The sequence below is a fragment of the Branchiostoma lanceolatum genome, chromosome 1 (genome assembly GCF_035083965.1).
Source record: "Branchiostoma lanceolatum isolate klBraLanc5 chromosome 1, klBraLanc5.hap2, whole genome shotgun sequence".
Lineage (NCBI taxonomy): Eukaryota > Metazoa > Chordata > Leptocardii > Amphioxiformes > Branchiostomatidae > Branchiostoma > Branchiostoma lanceolatum.
The window spans coordinates 30,369,778-30,386,263 of record NC_089722.1 but is presented as its reverse complement, the minus strand read 5'-3'; the positions used below and the strand labels follow the sequence as shown (position 1 = coordinate 30,386,263).

Sequence of the window (16,486 nt, the reverse complement as noted above, 5' to 3'; positions counted from 1 at the left end):
AAATATTTTTGATGATGGAAAAATAATAATTTTGGTACAAAATAGTTGTGTAAGATATTTTACTGGGGTAACGTTAAATTTGTTCACTGATTCGTGCACTGAAAATTATTATGCCGTGGGCATCTTGGGGCCTCGCTCATGTGCGGAAGCAAGAAGACGTGCGGAAGGTTGGGGCGGGCTGTTCAAGAGATCTCTCTTCCGACTTTCACTACATTTTCAGCAATTCTCTGGCCAACCCTCGCCTGTTTTTCCTCGCCATGCCTCCTTCTGCGTACGCTCGAGCTGCTAAGGTAGTGTGTGGTTTCGGCGCGGTGGCGTTTGGAGTTTATTTGGGCTACGAGAACCGACACAGAACAACGCTCCGTGCATCGTGGACCACCAACTTCAAACCCAGTGTAGAATGGGACTGGAACTGGGACAGGTAGGCTATATATTTATCTGGATAGAAGTAACATACATAGAGGATTGCTTTATCAATAGCATGCCACCAGGACGCATATGACAGTACTTTGGCAGCTAGTCCAGTGGTACCTTTAACTGAAGGAACAGGACAAACCGGTTTAGTACTAGTGCACAGATTTGGTCACACATAAATTGTATTTGGGTGCTGCATGGCTTGTGCTCAAACACTGGACAACGCTGTAAAATTTGATGTTAGATTAAAAGAATGGAATCAGTGACTGTGCCATATAGCTTACAGGCACCAACAGTATAGGCCCTGCCATAATCTGCACATGTTACGTTTACCCCACAAAAGGGGTTGGTAAAGAGTCTGATGAGGAAAGAAGAAGAGGAAGTAAAAGAACCAGAATCACTACACACCCGGTATCTACTCTTCAAGCTCTCTGGCTTGTTTTGGACATCATTTTAAGCATTGGTATCAGGCTTTCAGCTTTTCCATGCTGGCGGACAAAAAGAAACCTGACAAAATAGAAAGCCTGACAAAAACTCTTTAAATTTAATAGTTAAAGACATCTAAAACAAGCCATAGCTGAAGCTTTGCATTAAGAGTGCCCACTATCTACCAACATGTAAATAGGTAACGTTATATCTCACACTTCAGTTTTTGAAAATTACAATGATAAGCAGTGTTCTCATCAGGATTTTTTCACAGCATAGGGGTCAGGTACAGAACTTCAGAAGGCCAACTTAACGCGATGTTCTCCCGGAAATTTTGTAAATTCATAACCCAATGAGACATTATTTCATGCATTTTGAGGGATAAATTTTGTGGAGTTTTTCCTCTGTCACAGCCTCATTCTAAAGCCAAATATGAACTTTTTATGAGATTTATGAAGGGTCACAAGGTTTGTCCCAGAAAGAAACACCCCTATGCTGGTTGAAACACAGCATAGGGGTCCAGATCACAGCATAGGGGGTCCAAATCACAGCATAGGGGGCCCCTATGCTGAAAAGGCCTGGCGAGAACACTGATAAGGATTCTCTTGTTTGTTCACTCATTCCTTCATTCTTTCGTTCTCTCCCCAGGCGTGAGCCCAGCAGCCTGGTGAAGCCCCCAAAGACAGAAGATGAGAAGGACTCCAACGAGTACAACGTGAAGGTGGAGGCAGTCAAGTCCAAGGCCAACAGGCACCTCATCTTCATCAGACATGGGCAGTATGACATGGGTCCCAAGAGCGATGAGGGGAGGAAACTAACAGGGCTAGGTACTGCTGCTGTTTCGTGGATTTTATATAGCAGGTTTATTACTGGTACCACCAGGCCCGTAAGGCTGTATATCATCATCATCATCATTATTCTTCCGGATTTACTCCAGTGAGATACAATCAATAACGTTTTTCCAGTACGATCTGTCCTTCAACTTCAAGGCGGATAATAATGCAGAACCTGAGAGTCCAGTGTCTCTTTCAATTAATGTCAATAAAGTAGTGTGAGGTCTTCCAACTCTTACGTTTTCCCTTGGGTAGCCACTGCATTAGTGGCCCAGCAGGTTCATCACTGCGAACAACATGCCCCGCCAGGGCTACTGATGAAATGGTTGGCAGAGAGCCATAGAGTTGCTTATTTGTTAGATGGCTTCTCCGTGATACATTGTATATATTAAAAGGTGATGTGGCATTGTAGGACATTGGGCATTGAAAGATAGCGTAGGGCCCTAAATCACAGCATATGGGATCAAATCACAGCAAAAGGCTCAAACTATGCTTGCTAGAACAGTGCATAGCATTGTAAGGAACTGGAATTTTTGACATTGAATGGTGACTACCGGTAACATTTCAATAAGTATCATTTTCACCATCTCCCTTACCAGTACCACCATATGTATACTTTTCATTTTCCGTTTTGTAGGTAAAGAACAGGCGACTTTCACAGGGAAAAGACTACAGGAGCTGAGTAAGGAACTCGGTGACTTTGACCTCGTTATACAGTCCACAATGACGCGTGCGATGGAGACCGCACAGATCATCTCAGGTTTTCTTCCCAAGGTGCCTTCCAAGAGTTGTGAGTTGCTGCGGGAGGGGGCACCCATCCCTCCAGAACCCCCCATAGGCCATTGGAGACCGGAACCTTCTGTAAGTAAAGAAGATGCATTATTTCAATATTTTACGAATAGTTTATCAGGTTGGTAAGTCACTGAATAAAAAGACTCTTTCCCAGAGAGGTCTCTAACCTTCATCGACGCAAATAGACTCTTTGTACACAACCAAGTGATCGGGAATACATATGTAAGCGGCATTCGGGAGGGCAATGTGAATAAGTCAGAATTGCCCTGAGGAAGGTGACAGATGGTCACTGAAACTTTGGTTGAATAAATCACTTAGTTGTGTACGAAGAGTCTTTTTAAAAGAATCATTATTATTTTTCCTGATCTAAAAAAAGACTGCAAAAATCAAAGGATACCGGTGCTGAGTTAATGACAAAAGTGCAGTCACGACTCACAAATAATCCATTCAGTTAGATGTGAAGATTATAAAAGAAGACACATTGTTGTGTTTCCTGGTAAAAAAGGTGCAGAATCAATGGATGCTCAAGCTGGTTATGTAATAAAAGTGCAATCAGAAGCAGTCTATGAAAATACTGTATGTACAGGAAGCAAAGAAACCATCTTTTTTAAAAAAAAACCTTTTTTAACAAGTTGATTGAAAGATTACATTCTCTTCGCCCTTGGCCATTTTTCAAGAGTTCAAGGGAAAACGGCCATCATCACCATCATGTTTAGGGGCCAGTGGTATGCATTCATTCTATGAAATGTAAAGTTTTAAAGAAGACACATTATTGTTTTTCCTGGCCCCAGAAAAATACTTCATAAATCAAAGGATACTGATGCTGGTTATATAATGAAAGTGCAATCACAAACAGTCTATGGTAATACTATATGTTCAGGACACACTGGTATGCATTCATTCAATTAAATTGTATACAGTAATAAATTGTTCCAATAATGCTGAAAGTGAGCAGAAAAAGCAAAAGTCGTGACTTTTTATACCCAAGCAGTTAAAAAGACATTTATTTTCATGTAAGGCCACACCAATTTAATTTCTTGGTTAACAGATTTTTTCTTAATTTTAGCACAAGGACATCATTAAAACAGAAAGCTGGGGTGAAAACTTTCACCTGACCATGTTCACTCCCTGAAACTGTGTGCACCAAAGTACAAACTTTCCTCTGAGATTCTGACTTCATGTTGATTTTCCAATTTAGCATTTTTTCGAAAATTCCGAGAAAACCAGAAATCAAATTGGTGTGGCCTAACTAGTTCAAAGGTGATTGGGTTCTGTTACCATGGAGATGTAGTAGGAGTGTGACTATTTTGTGTGTTGCAGCAGTTCTACGAGGACGGCGCTCGAATTGAGGCAGCTTTCAGGAAGTATGTCCACAGGGCAGATGCGGAGCAAACCGTGGACAGTTACGAAGTTTTTGTCTGTCATGCCAACGTCATACGATACTTTGTCTGCAGGTATGTATGTGTACAGTGCACTACACAACATAGTGCCATTCCACATTGCAATAACTACATTTACAAGTACTTTAGTTGTTAATAATTCCGACGTAAGAGGTTTATTCAAAAGTAACAAGACCACACAGAAAAAGTCTGACAAATTGAAATCACAAAGGAACTCCATGTAGAGTATTGTAAACATTTGGCATTTTTCACCAACATTGATTTTTCTTATAGTGCCTCAAATATTGATACTATACATCAAATGTATTGACACCAGTGTCTTCTTTGCTATCAAATTCAAAACACCACATCGTGAAAAAACATTTCTTGCTGAACGGGCGCTTGAAACGTCTGAGTTTACAAATGTATTAATCCAGTAGTAAAGATTCAATTTTATTCCTCTTTTCCTGACCAGGATGTCTAATATTCACGAACATACAAAGGCTGAACTTTTTTTTTTCCGCCATCTTGGTTAGAGCGCTGCAGTTCCCACCAGAAGCCTGGCTACGCATCAGTCTGAACCACGGGAGCATCACGTGGCTGACGGTACGTCCCAACGGCAGGGTCGTCCTGAAGGCGCTAGGGGACAGCGGCCACATTCCCGTGGACAAACTCACGACATCATAGCCGCTGATATCAAGAAGCTGCTGCCAGCTTTATTGCTTATAACAGACAATACTTTAAATCCAGAAAGACACTCTAAATCTGGAAAACTTTAAAGAAATTTGTTTTGGGGACGACAATAACATTATCTGATACTTACTGATGATGTTACATCATGATACAGTGTTGGTTTGTCCGTCAACCTGACGAGGACCGCTGTAGTCATCCATCATTTGGTTGGGTCGCATGTGTCCTCATGTGGCTATAGAGTCCAATTTTGGCCTTGAACCTCCGTCCACAATGTTCGCATTGGATCTGTGTTGTGTTCTGTGTGGGGTTGGCTTTCCGTTCCTTCCTGGCTCTCCTTTTCTGCTGGGCGGCAGCTTTCCTAGCTTCTTCACATGTGATGACGCCATCTCGGACTGCACGTCGCCACAGTAGTCGATCCTTTGCATCTTCTTCCCATGTGTCAGTTTTAATGTTGGAGGCCTTCAAAGATGCCTTGAGAGAGTCTTTGTAGCACTTTTCCTGGCCACCATGCAGGCATGTACCTTCTTAACTAAAGAAAACTAAAAAGGAAACATCTTTACAAAATATACAGTTTGCCCAAATTCTGAAGTTTTATGGATTTAGAGTGTCTTCCCAGATGTATAGTGTTGCCTGTTCTTTACATTTTAAACAACTTTTGCAGCAAGATTTTAGAAGTATGATACTGTATTTTCGTAGACTTTGATGCAAATAGAAATGAGAGTGTATGACAAACATACATGTGACTCTCTGCTTTTTGTACCAAAGTTGCCCTCAATGTGGTATAAGCTGAGTAGTAGAGAAATACCTGTATTTGATAATTATATAAAGTGTATTGGAAGTTTGTACCAATTTGTTTGTATGTTAGATACAGACTGGGCTTAGTGGGAATGTATCCACTTAAAGTTTTTTTTTTACACTGCATCTGGCTGTTAAGTACATTTTGTATATCATGTCATCTATCCTATTTATACACATGTACCTGTGGTTAGTGTACGTGGGATTTTCTTTGAATGCACAAATGTTACTTGGTATGAATAGCCATTGTAGTATGGTATATGGTATGATTTAGTGTAGGGTATTATATTGGTGAACCCTTGTTTTAACAACAGTACTGCACTTCCAAATGTAGTATTCAGTCTTCCTTGTTTGAGTTCATCTATGTGTGCTTCATGGCTTGAGTATGAAGGTAAATTATCATTTCAATTATCATTTCAAAAGGAGCCAAAGATTTGTAAAATATTTGCTGCTGGTATGTTGGTGCTAACATATAAGGCCATAGTGAGATTTATTACTTTATGATTCTTTACAACCCTGATAGAAACATTTTTCTTCAGAATCTCCTTTTTTCCTACAATAAAACATGATCACCTTTGTTGTTGCAGTTTGAAAGTGTATTGCTAGGGGGAGCACTTGTACTATTGTTCAGACCCAGTGTGAAGAATAAAACTGCACCTTGTGAAAGATTCTAGATGGCCTTCCTGGTTAACTGTGGATGAAATAAAGTGATTTACACTGAACTGGTCATGGTCTCATAGTCTCTCATTGGTGGTTTTGAATTAGTGTCCAAAAACAATCACAAAGGGTAAGGGGTATTAAAGACCTGCCCTGTCCATGAACAAATTCAAGTTCACCCAACCAATAAGAGAGTGACTGCGTACCGGTAAAATATTCCCATTTCTATGCTTTTATTTTGCCTTTCTCCGTTTTCATCGTGCTTTGCAGGGCTATGTGATCGGTCTATTGCCAGTATTGGGTCTTTTAAAAATAAGAGGCCCGTTTTGGGGAAATACAGAAATATCGAAACCCCCTTCATCTAGAATGGACTGGTCGGCCCTGTTGGATGACGGGTGAAAAACGTCACAGTGACGTCACGCCGACCTGCCGTTCCGTGATGTCACCAAATTGGTGATTTTCTTCACAGAGGTGGTGTTTTTAAAATGAGATTGTCCGGGAAACTTTGGCACAAATCGGGCACGCAGTAGCGAAGAATGGAAATCATAAGAACCCAGGGTAACCCAGGAGCGATTCAAGTAAGTAGTTGATAGAGGATGCTGTGAGAAATATTTATAACGGGATTCGAAGAGGCAGAATTTTTATGCCGCCGTCTTCTGGCTTCTTGGTGAAAAATGTCCACAATATGTCGTCTGCAGATTTGAGCTTATGATCAGATGTGTGATGTATAAGATTATGATAATAACGTTAAGATGCGTTTGTTGTAAAATGCAGGACTGTTTTGTATAGCTGTGGATGTGGAGATTTCGCTTTGAGTTGAAAGGGGAGGGGGGTGAAAAAATGTGTAAGGGACGGTCTTTATCTTGGAAGAATCTTGGGGGGGGGGGGGGTTAGGGCCTGGGGCATTTGCACGAAAATCCATAAAGAGGGGGAATGATAAGCCTCATGTCATTTTGAGGTATGAGGTTATATACCCACCAGGGTACATGATTTTCGCCACCCTGAAAAGATATGTTCAAAGAGATCTCTAATCCAACGTCTGCCAGTATAATGCACTCCTTTTTATCTAAACTGTGCATACCTGGGGGTGCTGCTCTAGATATCTCACAAACCCACTGTTTTTCAAAGTGGTGGATTTATCCGAAACTAAGTGTCATCCTATATGAGACTGGAGACAATTTGTTATAGATAATGATTCTATCATCTCCTGCAGACACATCCATCTGTTCGACTAAAGGGCACGGAGTTGAACTATACGCCGCAGTCGTGTATCGACCAGACCTGTACCAACAGGAACAGCGTACACTACCACTGTCCGCTCTGTACGAAGGTAGACTCGTATGGAGACCCCGTCATCCTCAAAGCACACTTCAGAGTCAAGCATGTGGACAAGAGCATCGAGTTTGCTGGTACTAAAACTGATGTTTTCTAGCTGTACAACTCTGTTATGTATATACCTACATGTATTACGTAAAACTTCTAACTGAAAACAGAGAAAAAACGTACTCAAAAGACTTTTGTAAAAAGGCAACAGAAAAGGGCAAAAATACTAGATATATGTATGAATGAACCTACCTGAATGGAATTTGCTAGAATATTTTAGCTCATTTTTGGTCCACCTGTAGTACAATGTACTATTAGTTAGTTTTACATAGTCATTTTAGGCAGACTTACAACATTTGGGAAATGGATAATTATCATACATGTAACCGTCATATCTTTGATTCCATCCCAACTGAACTTAATTTTCACTTTTTTTGACATCAGCAACAATAATGCTATTTCTATAAAGACGTTTACTCAAGTGACATGTATAAATCTTGATCATTTTCCGCTGTGCTTTGACCTTTCTAGGGTTAAAGGTCCTGCGATGCTGCAAGTCCTGTGAAATTGTCGGAGTCATTAAAGGCGAGAAGCGGTTTAAGGGTGCTCACTGGCACTGCTACAGGTGCAGGAATGGCTTCAACAGGAGAGATGAGGCCGTCAAACACTACAAGACTCACTTCCGCCATCCACAGACAACCTTCCAGATACAGATTCCAAACGTACGTTCACATATTGTTTCAGACCTCTTTCTTTTTTACAAGTTGCTAACAACTTACTTTCAGTAATGTCTGCAAATACAAATTCACCCCAACAATGAAGTTAACATATAGTATTATAGAAATTGCTAAAGATATCCAAAATTTTCCATTACATATCATAACACAATGGTACATGAACGAATTGAACATCATCATAGGTGTAAGAATTCCATCTTACTGGATTTTGGTTATAAGACATTTATTGCTTGAAAGTAACATTGCAAAAAATTTGCAACTCTAAGCTTGTTTTTCCCTACTTAAAGTCAGGTATTTCGTAGCCCATTCATTATGACAATCATTGAAATATTGTTCGAGAAATAGGAAAAAAATTATATTTTCTTTTCTTTCGTTTGTTGATTACAGAAACAGATATACCCAGGGCCAGGTGACAGTTTACTAGAAGTTTAAATTGCCAAAAATATATTGCAACTCTTAGTAAGAGTCTTACCAAGCTTGTTTTCCCCGACTGAAAGTCAGGTATTTTGCAGCCCATTCATTAGGCCACACCAATCTAATTTCTTGGTTAATGGATTTTTGTTTTTAATTCTAGCAACAACAAAAAATCCTGAAAACAGAAGGCAACTTGCACCTGACCCTATTCACTCCCTGAAATTGTGTGCACTAACGTACAAACTTTCCTCTGAGATTCTGTTTTCCTGTTGATTTTCCAATGTAGCATTTTTTTTAAATTCCGTTAACCAAGAAATTAAAATGGTGTAGTCTGAAAGTCTGGTATATCGCAGCCCATTCATTATGATAATCTCTCAAGTACATATTGTGAAAATGATACAAAAAAATGTTACACTTTCTTCTTTTTTCAATTCTAGGAACTGATAGACCCCGAGCCAGGCGACAGTTTACTGGAAGCAGGCAGTGCCACCCATGCCCTCACCACCACCACCTCCCAGTTCTCCAGCATCCATCCCGTCCTCACAGAGGCTGTCATGACAACCGCTCAGCTGACCAATGACGGCAAGGGAGAGAGCGCCGTGCCCAACGGTGTGGCAGCCAATGAGATCGTGGCTACTACAGATGGTCAGACGTACGTCCTCATCCCAGAAAATGCTCAGGTATGTTAGAGATCATGTCATCAGCCGAAAAATGGTGAATGTTTGAACGCCATAATATCATTACTTCCCTATTGATAAGGTGTCCTCGAAAAGTTATTCAGTTCTATTGTGTTCTATATTGATGATAATGACAAAACATGCCAGACTGAAATTCAGTCACTAAATCAACCATTGTCCTATTCATCAAATATTAAAGTTGTTTCACAATCCTAAAGGTCCAGCCAAAAATTTAGCAAGTTGTTTCTGCATTGTGTTGGAACAGACTTTTAGCTTCGTATAGTTTGTAAGTTTTGTTTGTTTGTATGGCATACCCGGTATACCGCATCAAGGCGTAACACACCAGGTTTGTACTGAAGAGTACAAGCTGCATATCCGGAGGGATTTATATGATCCACTCACACCGGGAAGGACCCCTACTCTTTTCGATAAGTGTGTTGGGTTCTTTAACGTGCTTGAGGTATTGCTCTCCTCAAACACGAGACCTCCATTTAACGTCCTATCCGAGGGACATCCCTAACCAAAGCTAGGTACTCATTTTCACCTGAGGAAAGTGGGGAAAGTCGCGTAAAGTGCCTTTCCCAAGGCCACAATGTCAACGGGACAAATCAGGGAACCCTGGGCTTCGGACCCGGTATCTCTGGGTTCTGGGGCCAAACACCCTGCCACTACGCCACCGCGACGCCACGTTTTGTGCTGATAAAAGGGGACGTCCTTGTGGATTTTAGGTAAAGCCTGAGTGTTTCACTTTGAGGAGAGCCACAACACAGTTATTTAAAGAACCCACCATACTTTTTGAAAAGAGTATGGGTCCATCCCGGTGCGAGTGAATTAAACTCTACAGTCCAGTCTTACGCAGCTTGTACTTACTGTACCAAACTGGTGTGCTACGCCTAAAGGTGGTTTACTGGTTATGCACAACAAACAAACAAACAATGTTGTACTGCCTCCAAGGATGCTCGGACATGTTATACATTGTATAAGATGGCATTTGTCATTTCAGATGGTGACGTGCACAAAAAATGTAAAGCTGTAAAAATGAGGCATAAGCCTCAAGCAGCAAATCTCTGCAGGTAAAAGAACCTAACACACTAATTATCCAGAAGAGTAGGGGTGACCTAATGTCCTTGGCCGAAAATGCGAACCATAGCAAAGCCACATTGCGCCACTACTAGTATAGTACTTGAAAAAGCATTATGCTTCACCTCTTTACCTTTTTTCTACCTAGGGAGACCTGGGTGCCGAGCACTGCGAGGTTGTGAGTTACGAAGCCCAGTCCGACATGGTGGACACCAGCAGCCTGTCGCAGGAGGACATTGAGGGGACGCTGACGCAGGACAACATCCTCCGGCTGCTGGAACAGCGCAGACAGCTGCAGGCGGAGGTGGAACAGCTGCAGGTGTGAGAATGATTCCTATCGCATGTTATAACATAGAATTAGATAATGGCCTTTCTACACGTCCATATCTGAAAATGTTGTTTCTTGAAAAACGGCCGTTTAACACGTCTGTACCTGAGAACGTGATCCACCGTTCGACGTTCAAATGTCAACGTTTACCGATCACGTTTGCACGTTTGAAATAGAGAGTTAAGTTTGAGGATTCACAGGATGCAGTCGTGTTTTTCATCGTCTCTGTGCGGTGTCCTGTAAGTCGTCTTTACCGCCGTCCGTCGTCTCCTAAACATCGTCCTCGCCCACAGCAGCATCCTAAACTACTAACAGTAACATCAAACTACCATTCCCTACACAGGCGCAGAACCAGCAGCTGCAGGTGGACAGGGAGGACATGGAGAGGCAGCTGCGCGAGGAGATAGCACAGCTGAAACAGCAGGTGAGAGGAATCTGCAACTATGAGTGTCACTCATTCACTTGCAACCCCTCCCTGTAAAGTATACTAGTACCCTGCTACTGAAACAGCAAGGAGGGTCCTTTGTGCCACTAGGCACTAGAAGGGTCTGATTGCTGTTATTGCTTAGCTATTATTGCGTTTGTCGCAAGGTTAAGACGTACATACAGTCAATGTCAGTGTTTGATTACTGAACTCCAGCTCTTTCTGTCCTGTTGGGTGTATTCCAAATTTAAAACAGCAAGTGCAAGGAATAGATGGGCAACTAGGAATGTCGGTCACTCACTCACTATCCACCTTATTGTCCGTTTTACATTTGCAATACTGTAACATTTTCAACATAGTTCAGACTTTTATTCATTGTACAGGTAGATTTTCATGATTGATCATACACCAACTTGTCTTGTTTATATTTACGTTTATGTATACAGGTGCAAGACCTTTCCTCTTCAAGTCCCAGTTTGTCTGACAGACAGAGAAGTCAGCAGGAGCAACCTGAAGGTCTGTGAACCTTTTGGTAGGATATACATGTGCATGTGCATGTAAATGTTAGCATTCCTATACCATTGATGCATCTACTATAGCCATACCCCACTACAGTTAATCTTGAAACTTTTGACCTCTCCACCGCAAAGCCATGACACTGCAACTATATTCTTTCAACATATTACTACTGTACTACAGAATTGTTTCAACCCCAAACCTAAAACATAGTGAAAACCTTCTTTTCCCTTCTGTAGCAAAATAGATTAGCTACGAAAGGAAATGATCATTTTAATGATCAGTACATTTGAGTTTAAGTAGTTATGAATATTGTCTCAGTTATGAACTTGTTGCACCTGTTAGACCCTGAATATTATAAATAACTCAAAGCTTTGTTTTTCATGACTCCACAGACACACAGGTCCAGGAGTTGATAGACAAACTGAACAGGGAGCACAGACAGCTGTTGGAACAGCAGGTGGCCCTCCTCCGGCAGGTGGACCAGGGAAAGCAACAGGTACTGAACACTTAGCCTCTAGCAGGCTCCGCGGATCGCTGGAAAAATAGTACAAATCGGCCAAATAGAGTGGGTCGCCTATTGTCCTTCTCTTCATAGCCAACTCCCTTAGTATACTATTCACTCTATTTGGACAATTTCTACTATTTTTCCTGCAATCCGCGGAGCCTGGTACAGGCTACCCAACACTGTACATGTTGTACTTAGTAGTCATGTTTTTACTTTTGTAGTAGACAGGATTCTAACTTGTAATAATTAGAACAATGTGTAGCACAGTGGCAGAGCATCCGGCTATGAACCAAAAAGACCCAGGTTCAATCCCCAGTGGAGTACCCAGACATGTCCGGACATGCACCCAGACGTTGTGCCCTTGGGAAAGGCACTTAACACACATTTCCCATGTCCTAAGCCCAGCAGTAGGGTTTGGGTTGGCGTTAGGAAGGGCATCCAGCCGTAAAAACTCTTGCTACAAAAAAGGACTTGCACTTGATGAGGAGTTCTGGGGCTTCCCCATCAATGTGCAAGCACGTCTAACCCCCAGATGATGGGGAACAAAAGACGTTAAATTGGATAGAGAGAGAGAGAGAATAATGCAGCTATGTGCAATATGACATATCTAGAAAGTAACAACCCTTAGGGAACATACCGGTACATATACTTACATGTACTGTAGTAGTAGTGTCACCGATTAGTGAGCAAATTAAGAGACGTAATGTTGTCTTGGGGTATGTCAACTCAAACTTTCAAAGTATTGTTTTTTGTAACCATTTATTTGCTGTGGAAGTATTGTAATGAAAAGCCAGAAGCTATTGCTTTGCTGTTCAAGATAACCACAGAATATCACATAACCTGATCAGAGAAGCTAGCAGTCAGAAATTTAAATCTTATGTGACGATCTTCCAGTAATACTATACATGTATATACATGTACATGTATGAGGTGTTTATATAGTCATCAAAGTTTTGAATTGAAATATTTGCACAACATTGTCTTTTGATTAATTGCGTTTTTTTCTCTCCATGCCAGGCTTCTCACCCCATCCTGGTGACCATGTTGTCCCCATCAGACTCTGGAACTGCCACGTCACAGGAGAACGTTGAGTCCGTCACAACTAGCTCACAACTGGGACAGCAACAGGTTCAATTTCAGACTCTGTACGTAACGCACAACATGCACGGGGACGCAAACGGGTCCGAGAATGATAGCAGAGAGTTAATGGCTTCCAACGGGGTCTCGGAGAGTTCTAACGTCATCATGGATGTGGGGGAAGATTCGCATCAGCTGCTTGTAGACGGTATTAATGTTAGCTTGGACAAGAGGAAGGCAGAGGAAGGTCTGTTAGAAGAACCCAACAAAAGGCGAAAAGACTGTCCGTGAAGTGTTGTTGTTGTTTAGAGATTGCTTAGAGATATAACCAATATTTTGTATAAAAGATGATTAAAAGGCTAATGTTTTGAATCATATGTAAGACATAGTTGTATATAAGTTAAAGTAGATGTCTTAATGGTTCAAGAGTAGTCATAAAAATTATTTTTTGATGTAACAGATGAATGATATGTTCTGCTATGTTTGCTGATACATGTAGTTCAATTTCTAATTCAAAGAGTTTAAGAGAAATAGTGTTCACACAGCTGTAAGTTAAAATCTGTAAAATGCCTTAAAACATGTTTTGGAGGTGTGAAAATGAAATGAGATAACAAAATGGTCTGTGTAAAGTAATGTTATTGCTATTTATTTGATTTGTTCCATTTAACATGCACCAGTCCCTAATTGTAATTGAAGTTTGTGGAGTGATAAAGGTTTGTGCACTACAGAGTACCATGTGATAACTTCAATTGTGTTCACTTATCTGGTTCTGATTACTTGGAACCACTCTGGACAAGAGGCGCATTGAGTTATACCAAAGACTTTATAAAAATGGCAACAAGTTACATACTTATGAAACAGCATGGAAGTTAAACACACTCCACTGCTGCAGTGATTGCACCCCAGTGTGGCCCAGGGCTATGAAACGGAGATGGGCCCCACCCTATACACCTTATGGTGTGGGAGGATTTTAACTCTAACCTGTGTTTATTCATTCATGAAACCTATATATCACATCTTACAAACAATCACAGCATGATTCCATCACTTCATGGCTTTTATTCATAATCATTCATGCTTCCCCGTAGAAGCGAAACGGTGCACAAAAGTGTGGTATTGAACACTCCATGCATGGTGCATTTGGAGACCCTCTGGTGAGGTGTAGATAATAAAGGTATAACATTCATAAAAAAGCTTCCAATAACACTTCAGCTCCTATATGTCTATCTCGTGGTAATAACTCTATGACATTTTGCACGTATTTACACTGTAATGAGCTCCTCTTACATTAGATACATTTCTAAAACCTTCCCAACTGTTTTACTCACGTGTCATTTTCAGCTGTCCACAAAAATCCCCTTTTTTCAGAGTCATGAAATACATTTCTAGATCTCTAGATCAGTGTGCCATTTCTAGATCTCTAGATCAGTGTGCCATTTCTAGATCAGTGTGCCATTTCTAGATCTCTAGATCAGTGTGCCATTTCTAGATCTCTAGATCAGTGTGCCATTTCTAGATCTCTAGATCTGTGTGTCATTTTTAGATCTCTACCCACAAAAGCCATTAATGTTCTTTGTCCCCTTTTGATTACATGAATTTAGCAGTGCAAAATTAGAAAATACATGTAATTTTCCATCTTGGAAGATTTTCTTCAGCAAGTCTAGTTTTGCAAATCCCATGGGGAACTTTTCTGTCACCAGCTGCTTGAATATTTCCTGATATTACATAACACTGTGATATTACATTACAGAGTGCCTTTGTACAGTAGTCCTGAACGTATACAGGATTATTGCTTTGTTTGCATTACTGCCTAATCTATGAGACTAAATGTCTTGAGGCTGACAGAAGTATGTTTCATCTCAGACCCATTTAACTCTCATTTACCGGATAGTGAGTGAGTGTACCACAAGGTATAGTAGCTGTCACTTCCCCTAATAATCTAATGATTTGCAGTTATACCTGTTTAAACTGCCCAGATGTCTATCTAACATGTACACGAAGAAGTTAAAATATTTCATTCCCCAGACATCTGTCACTAATGTATAAATCTGTATAAACCTATTTTGACCAAGCATCTTGTCCAGTAAAATTCAATGTTTAAATGGGTTGGGTAAATAATAAAAGACATACCTCCTTCTATACATGGTAATATAAAAACTTGACGTGTTAAAAACATTGCCTTATGGTACAAATCCATTGAACTTACTGCAACAATGTATCAAAATAACATAGTTGAATACAGAGTGTGCCTTGCACTATGTACAGGTGTGCTGCAGTTCCTTGTACAACCACTAGGAGGCATACATGACATGCAGATTCGATTTCTACCTAATGTTGGCATCAGCTGTTGATGAACAGGTATTCAAACTTATAAAACTCGTCACCCTTCTTCAGTACACTCTATAACCTGTTACATCAACTGCATAACAATCATCGTACCACAATTCTTCAAGGTAAAAACTTTTGTATCCATAAATCAAGTCCAATCTTCAACAGTTGCATGATTCTCAAAAGTCGTTTCGACAGCTTATATATGTATGTTCATTGGCTTGGATAGAAAAACGCTTCTCTTGCACATTTACAGAGTCCTTACGCTATTTCACATATCCAAACACATACATTATTTAACCTTCTCCTTGCTACCTAACCCCGTAACTAATTACAGAATTGGTAGCCAGACAGCTACTTCAGTGTGTTTAAGGTTAAAAGGCACATGCAGTGGTATAAGATATCATTTCATATTGCAACACTCAGTGCACTTCTCTCAAAGATGTGCTCTGTCTCAAAATTTGACAGTCATAACCATAGTGTACAAATGTATGTCTATATTACATGTACTTGTATGCTGCTGGTGACCAATTGTTCAAATGCAATACAATGTTTTATTCATCATATCATAACTGCACAGTTATATAAAAGTTCAGAAATGCAAATTCAGTTTCAATTAGTTACTACTAAAAACTAGTTTCAAAATCTGTACGTTTGTAGAATCCTGTTACCTTACATACTATGGCTTGAAAACACCAAAAAAGAAAGCCCAAAAGTTTCAAGAAATTGCTGCTTGAGCAAAAGGTCACAAGTTTTCCAGCATACGTAAGTTCTTAAGTGTGTAAAAGATAATAAGCATCACTCTTTAAAACGTCTTCACTTTGACGGAAGCAGCTACATATAACGGCGGTTCATTGTCGTCATCACTATCATCGTTGTCTACCGGTTGGTGTCTTTCCCCTCCCCGTGGTACCAAACCCTGTGCTTCTAGTCTCCTGAGGTTGTTGAAGAGTGACTGGACGTACGTGAAGACACACCGCCAGTCGGGTTTGGCTCCCATGTCCAACATGTCCTGTACTTCCAGGAGGGGCATGATGTCCGCTTCACTCCTAGACGCAAAATCAAATCATCTTTATCAAAAGTTC

At 40.6% G+C, this 16,486-nt stretch overlaps 3 protein-coding genes across 7 annotated transcripts in view; 2 read left to right on the top strand and 1 right to left on the bottom strand.

Moving 5' to 3' along the window:
* Nucleotides 1-81: 81 nt before the first annotated feature.
* LOC136448180 (serine/threonine-protein phosphatase PGAM5, mitochondrial-like) lies at nucleotides 82-6,054 on the top strand. 2 transcript variants are annotated; one of them, XM_066447384.1, is made up of 5 exons: nucleotides 82-421; nucleotides 1,489-1,667; nucleotides 2,311-2,534; nucleotides 3,789-3,919; nucleotides 4,381-6,054. In XM_066447384.1, the coding sequence occupies exons 1-5, from the start codon at nucleotides 111-113 to the stop codon at nucleotides 4,529-4,531; spliced, it is 996 nt and encodes a 331-aa protein (XP_066303481.1). In that variant the 5' UTR covers nucleotides 82-110; the 3' UTR covers nucleotides 4,532-6,054. The 2 variants fall into 2 exon arrangements, with proteins under 2 accessions (XP_066303481.1, XP_066303472.1); XM_066447375.1 differs by having other exon boundaries at nucleotides 3,786-3,919.
* A 328-nt stretch (nucleotides 6,055-6,382) lies between these two features.
* LOC136448176 (uncharacterized) lies at nucleotides 6,383-16,094 on the top strand. Its single transcript, XM_066447360.1, has 9 exons — nucleotides 6,383-6,567; nucleotides 7,203-7,398; nucleotides 7,844-8,034; nucleotides 8,901-9,143; nucleotides 10,369-10,539; nucleotides 10,892-10,972; nucleotides 11,419-11,488; nucleotides 11,884-11,987; nucleotides 13,014-16,094. Exons 1-9 carry the CDS (start codon nucleotides 6,526-6,528, stop codon nucleotides 13,362-13,364), a joined length of 1,449 nt encoding a protein of 482 aa, XP_066303457.1. The 5' UTR covers nucleotides 6,383-6,525; the 3' UTR covers nucleotides 13,365-16,094.
* The window catches only part of LOC136448143 (cytospin-A-like), a 71,847-nt gene continuing 69,473 nt past the window's right edge, over nucleotides 14,113-16,486 (bottom strand). For all 4 annotated transcript variants that reach the window (XM_066447312.1, XM_066447337.1, XM_066447328.1 and 1 more), the window contains one exon: nucleotides 14,113-16,450. In XM_066447312.1, coding sequence (XP_066303409.1) covers nucleotides 16,207-16,450 — 244 coding nt within the window. In that variant the 3' untranslated portion in view covers nucleotides 14,113-16,206. The remainder of the gene's footprint in view (nucleotides 16,451-16,486) is intronic.